General features: G+C 47.9%; 1 protein-coding gene across 1 annotated transcript; it reads left to right on the forward strand.

The window, feature by feature from the left end:
* Positions 1-947: 947 nt before the first annotated feature.
* On the forward strand, positions 948-6,560 carry BBBOND_0004310 (hypothetical protein, conserved; the record flags this gene model as incomplete). The annotated part of the gene is made up of 1 exon (XM_012915263.1): positions 948-6,560. One exon carries the CDS (start codon positions 948-950, stop codon positions 6,558-6,560), a length of 5,613 nt encoding a protein of 1,870 aa, XP_012770717.1.
* Between the last annotated feature and the right edge of the window lie 559 nt (positions 6,561-7,119).

Below are 7,119 nucleotides of genomic sequence, written 5' to 3' on the forward strand. Positions count from 1 at the left end.
CACTCAATAATCGTCGTATGTGATTGCTTAGTTAGCATGTGGGTTATGTGCTGACCTAGTGGCTGACCTACCACCTGACCAATGCCATGACCAAAGTGCTGACCGAGGTGCTGACCAAAGTGGTGACCAAGGTGGTGACCTATGTGCTGACCAATGCCATGACCAACGTGTTGACCAATGTGCTGACCAATGTGGTGACCAAGGTGCTGACCAATGTGCTGACCAAGTTGATGGTCACGGCAGCGATGACAGTGGTCACGGCAGCGATGTCTTGGTCACGGCAGCGATGTCTTGGTCACGGCAGCGATGACATGGTCAAGGCAGCGGTGACATGGTTACGGCAGCGGTGACATGGTTACAGCAGCGATGTCTTGGTCACTGCAGCGATGACATGGACACAGCAGCGATGACATGGTCACTGCAGCGATGACATGGTCACGGCAGCGATGACAGTGGTGACCAAGTTGATGACCTAAGTAGTGATTATTATCCACTCTACATCGCCCCTTAACCACCTTACATCGCCCCTTTACCCACTCCTCATCGCTCCCTAACCCACTCCTCATCGCTCCTTAGTCCACTCTACATCGCTCCTTAGTCCACTCTACATCGCTCCTCTATCCACTCTACATCGCCCCTTAACCCACTCTACATCGCCCCTTTATCCACCTTCCATCGCTCCTTTATCCACTCTACATCGCTCCTTTATCCACTCTACATCGCCCCTTTACCCACTCTACATCGCTCCCTAATCCACTCTACATCGCTCCCTAACCCACTCTACATCGCTCCTTAACCCACTCTACATCGCTCCCTAACCCACTCTACATCGCTCCTTTACCCACTCTACATCGCCCCTTTACCCACTCCACATCGCTCCTTTATCCACTCTACATCACCCCTTTACCCACGCTACATCCCTTGAATCACCTCGCCATATTACCGCTATGACCTCTATAAACCATCCTAATAACTTGTGCCTTGTCACCCTTCCCTTCCCTTCTTCCACCTCTTGCCACTGCCCTGACCATGTGCCTCCTAGGGAGCTTGACAAGAAATTTGATGAAAATAAAAAGTGCGAAATAACCTCAAATAACAATCCTACTAACATCCTTACTAACCTCTGCACTGGCCTCGAAACCTTCCTCGGCTTTAACCCTGAGACAAAAGGCTACGACGGCAGTGGCATTGTGTACTCTGACCTTGACAGGCTGTGTGATGCAGTGATGGGATTTTTGAGTGGTGTTCTCAGTAACATCAAAGACCATTTAGGGCAGCATAAAGATACTTTAGAAGATGCAATTGACACTCTTAACACCAATAAACACGCCGGTAAAAAAGGTTTTAGTGTTGCGATTGTAAAGGTGGTCGAAGGGGTGGGGAGGTATAATAAGGCAGTTAAAAAGTCAAATGATCAAGTTAAAAACATCGTCACAGATCTACAAGGCTACACTGAAAATGGAGGTAAGTTACGTGTTTATCTTAATACTTTGCAGAATCTGGAGAGCTCTTCACATGAAGATGTTAACAAGGCCAAGCAGCAAGTGGAAGAGAAGCTGCAAGAATCCCAACGGGAAGCGAGAAACTTCACTGACGCATTAGATACAACAAATACTAAAAATCTTAATGTAGACGCCATTAATGATCTTAATGATAAAGTAAAACAGAAACTTGCTAACGTGCGTAGTACTGTGATGTATGAAAACGGGCGGTTGGAGGCGGTCAAGGCGCACGCAGAGGGGGAGTTGGCAGAGACGATAAAAAAAGTTGGTGAAGCGTTAAGGGCTTTGAAAGTAAGTGTAGATTGTAATATAAGTGAACAAGTGACATTGCTGGTTAATGATTTGAAAACAAGGGTAGAGAAGATTTTGCAACTCTTGAAGACCATTCATAGTATGCTGATCGCTTACGTTCAAGAGGTGGGTGAGTGGATTACCAAGGCAGAACCAGCCGTTCACGCAGCGTTGGAGAAAGTGGAACAAATAATTAGGGAAGCGAATGCAGGTGACCAGAGCAAACAACCGGCGCAGATTATAGCGGTGGCCGACCAGTTGAAAGTGCAGGCTGACTTACTGTATGCATCTGGTACTGCGGCGAAGGAGAGAGTTATTGCGGAAGTGAAAACAGCGCTTGAGGCTGTGAGAAAAATGGATGGGGAATTGAAGGAGGATTTGTATGGAGTTAAGAAAGCAGTAGAGGGGCAGGTTACTAAAATTAAGGAGGCGATCGGACAAGTGTACAATAATGTAACCGGCAAGCAAGGTCCAGTAGGAGAGGAGAATAAGAGTATCGAAAAGGTGATAGAACACATTAAAGAAAAGATATACAATATTGAGGGGCATGTTGGTGAACCGATTAACGGTGGAGGACCTCTGGCTGGGACGGATGAGAGTATATATAAGAATTGGGGTGCTCTAAAAAGTAAAATAATGACGGCGGTCAATGAAATTTATAATAAGGAAAAAAGCAAAAATAGTAGTTACCTTGGCAAAATTCAGTACGGTGTGGCGGTGTATGCTGCTTTGTTTAAAGATACGAAAGGAGGTAATGGGTACGACAAGACACTTGGTGAATGGGTGACAGCAATTGTTGCGACGGAAGCAGTTAAAGGTTGGATTGACAAGTATGTTGAGGAAAACAAGGGCAGCGGTTACTTTAGTGGTACCTTGAAAAGTGGAGGGCATGAAGGAATTCGTAATCGTGTTACACCTATGTTTAAGGTTAATATTACAGAAAAAATTCAAGAGATCAAGCCAGATACGTTTGCCTCTAAGAACACTGTGGAAGAGAAGCTGTCTTATGTTAAAGAATATCTCACTAAGTTCTCGAATGATGTAATGAGCAAGGAAGATGAGATAATAAAGGCGATTGAAGGTCAAATAAAACACGATCATGATTTGGTTTCGTATGTTAAAGGTGGAGCTTATAAACCCTTCTATCTTAAACACGCCGTTCGAGCCATCCTTTATGGTCTGAAATACGCTGCAGAAAAACTTGCTGAACAGCTTGACAAATTTGCAATTACGAATACAGATCTTCACACCAATTTGGCAGCGTCTATTGCAAACGTGGAATTAATCGGCCAACAATTCGACGCTGAGAAATCCTTCGGCGCTAAAATTGATGGAGCACTGAAGAGCGTTAAACTAGAAATTAACCAGCTGCATGGTCAGCTTAACTCCGCTGTAGACGATAGCGCCAGAGGCGCCTCTAGCGCTAGCAATGCCAAAGCCGTCGACGACGCCATATCAGAAATGAACAACGTGGCTGATAAGCAAATCGGGACGACCCCGCTGGTAGGTGGAGGCACATCAGGTGAAAGAATCTCATCGCTCGGTGTGGACGGCTTTGTGAAATATAAACTGCAAGTTATCCCAGATAGCGTATCTGCGGCAGAAAGTGACCCAGAACCTCTCAAGGGCACCCTCCCAGCTGCCATCAAAAAGATCCGTGATCAAGTTAATGAGTCCTTACAAAACATTGACGATCACATCGGTGAAGCTGCACTGAAGCTGGTTGATGTCACGAACGGCATCAGCAAGCTGTGCGGAGACATCACGTATGCCGCCCAAACTGATCCGAGTAGCGCTAGAACAAAATTGTTGGAGTTGAAAAACACATACTTTGCAGATTCCACGGCTGCCAAAAACAGCATTAATAAGATTCATACACAGCTCAGCAGACTACAGAAAGATCAAGTGGCGAATGCCATCAAAGAGGCGCAGACATTACTTGGACATGCCGGTCCGGCCGGTGACGCAACAATCCGGGTATTGGAAAAGCAGGTAAAACACGACGTGGATATTGCTCAGCAGACTTTGACCACCCACGCCCGCAAGCAGTATGTAAACTTGCTGAAGTTTGCGCTCCAGAAGTTCGCGGAGAAAATCACGACCGAACTGCAACCTCTGCAAAACGCGATCTCAGACGACCTGGAACACGGGCACAAGAAATTCATGAATATATTCGCTGACACTGTCCTGGATAAAACCAAAGACATCGACGCCATTGACACCACTTCCTCTAAGAAGGAGCGTTATCCGCTGAGCAAGGCGGCCGATATATGCAAGGACGCGGTCAAAGGTTTTTTCGGCACTCTTCAAAAACATAACGATTTCACGTCCGACGTTGATAAAGTATCCCCGTCCACAAGTTCACTCAGGACATTGTTTAGTAAACTGCATCACGCTAAACATTTCAACAAAGAATTCAGCGACAACTTAGAGTCACTTGCCAACGAGCTCCGCGGACTCAACCCTAAAGCGTACGGGGAGGGCAACAACCCTTGGCTTTTCGAGTCGCTTAAGAAGGGCCTGTCACTTTTGGTCGAGGAGTTTGGCAAAACATACATATCGACGTACTCGCAAGAAACCATCGAGTGGGAACAGGGCACAGCTGACGAGAAGCTGAAGTATGCCAAAGTGCTCTTCACGATGGCGCCCTTCATATATCATGAGTTGACTGAGCTCAAAGAAGGCCTGGAGAGGAAAGATGACAAATGGAATCTACATGGCATATATAATACATCAGACGCTAATCAGAACTTGCACGCCCTTTTCTTCCGTGAGAACGGTTACGATGTTGGTCTACCTGACGATGCCGCGCACGGCGCACTTAACCACAGGGAGACGTTGAAAGGTAGTACCATCCTGCGCTATCTTACTGCTGACAAATATCAGCTGTTCAAGCAGACCGCCACTGCCTTGTCATCATCTGGTGACAATGAAGGTGGACTGACAGTGCAGTTGGAAGAGGAGAACGGTGTGATCAGGAGATTGTACGATTGCCTGCATACGTACTCGAAAGTCTGCCACTTGATTATCCACCCGAAAACTAGACCACCGTGCTCCGTTTACGAAATTCTCGTCTGGTGCTGCGGCCTGCAGTTCAACCCCGTGTACGGCAAGCTGAAGGCGCACATTGAATCTGAGTTCATGAAGGACGACAAGCAACGGCCGGGTACTAAAACGCTGCAGCCCTTCGATGCGCACCCATATCCAGTCAAGTACACTGACGTTGTCGACGAGCTCTACAATGTGTCTGCCCACTCCCACGCCGTCCTCACCGCTATCCTAGGCCACGGTCACAAGGACGGAATCTACGCGTGTGATTTCTCCAGCAACTCGCTGAAGTTAGACTACCCTAGCAACATGATTCAACTGCTGTGTACGTTGTTCGACCAGCTCAAGCGCCTCTACCACCAGCTGTACTTCCTGCTGCAGCAGTGTAGGCACAACGCACAGCTCAGCGGCTGGAAGGACTGTCACTACGGCAAGTACATCGGTGGGTCGGGCTGGCAGTGCAACACAAAGCAATGCCCTAAGCAAGACTGCGACCAAAGGCACGACCAAAGTGGCAACCAAAGGAATGAGCAATATCCCAACTGCGGCGTCAAGTCGCCACTGCAATCGTTCTTGGAGGACGGTTTGAAAGGCCACCTGCCGCATTCGGTGTCAGCTAGGGGATCCAGTCTGTCATGTGGCACGTGTGGTAGCACACCTGGTATGCCGTGCAGAACGCCAATGGGCTTCGCTGACATCAGTGCCATTGCGTCGCATACGATGATGGGCCGGAATATATGCGAGGTGCTTTACTATTTCTGTGGGAGTGCAAAATCTCCTCTTACTAAACTGTGCGGTTACTTGAACTGCCTTCTGCCTAGTGCGCCGAAAACGCTGGCGGACATGTTCAGCTTCTACTATCATCTCACCGATCGCTGGGGTATGCATGGTCAAGAGCATAAGAAAGATGCATTTGACGAGCAAGTTAAAGCTGCCAATTTCGGACGTCAGTATACTGCGTTGAACGTCTACCACTTATTTACCCCTAGTCACTCAGCATTGAAGAAAGGCCACTCCGATGGCAGCCTGGGCAGTCTCGTATGCTTATCACGGGACGCCGTCGTATGCGGTCCTTATCTGCGGCCCATCAGTCACGCCATCTACGAGACGTTCTCGTCAAAACACGCCGATAAGTATTTGTCGTGGATCGTTTACCTGACGGCATCGTTCTACGATCTGCTTAAGAAATTGTATGATGAGTGCAATTCCAAATGCGGTTCCAGGGGATCGAATTGCCACGTGAAAGCGTGCGTCAAGGAGTGTCCTACTACATCCAAACAAGATCCGCCACGATATCACGATACCAAATGCAAATCCATTGTAAGCTGCAATGCTACGCTGCCAACATTGGCAAAATACGGATTCGTTTTCGGCAACCCAGAAAAGCTAGACGGAAGTGAACGATCGCAAACGAAACGCACGTGCAGAGATCTCTGTACAGTATTTGCGGAGGCATTTGAGGAAGACTCACATCTTGTGAAGTTTTTCAAAGCCATTGATAATTTCATATTCACCATCAGAGAGCCGTTTATATGGCTCAACGTCGCACTCTGGCTCCTCTCTTTCCTCTACCTCACCCACATCATGGTCATCCGCCTCGACCTGCTCCACATCAAATCGCACTTACATAGTCCCTCATCACATCGCATCGCTGCTCAATCACTACTCGCTGCCGCACGTGTTAACAAACTTAACAGAGTGTTTTACCTGCAACCATAATCGTACTCACGTGTTTACTACCTACACTCACCTAGCATATCACCTACTCACCTAACTTATGAATTGTGCTTTAAGCTGTTGCATCACTCATTCATCGTTGTATGTTGTTGTGTAGTAGTTAACTAAAGTGATGATCAACCACCTGACCTAGTAGCTGACCAATGCCATGACCAATGTGCTGACCAATGCCACGACCAGAGTGCTGACCAATGCCATGACCAATGTGCTGACCAATGCCATGACCAATGTGCTGACCAAGATGCTGACCAGAGTGCTGACCAAGGTGCTGACCAAGGTGCTGACCAATGCCATGACCAACGTGCTGACCAACGTGCTGACCAATGCCATGACCAAAATGCTGCCCAAAGTGCTGCCCAATGTGGTGACCAATGCCATGACCAAAGTGGTGACCAATGTGCTGACCAACCACCTGACCAATGCCACGACCAAAGTGGTGACCAATGCCATGACCAGAGTGGTGACCAATGTGCTGACCAAGGTGGTGACCAAGTTGATGGGCACGGCAGCGATGACATGGGCACGGCAGCGATGACATGGT

This window comes from Babesia bigemina, scaffold Bbigscaff_72741, assembly GCF_000981445.1.
Source record: "Babesia bigemina genome assembly Bbig001, scaffold Bbigscaff_72741".
NCBI lineage: Eukaryota > Apicomplexa > Aconoidasida > Piroplasmida > Babesiidae > Babesia > Babesia bigemina.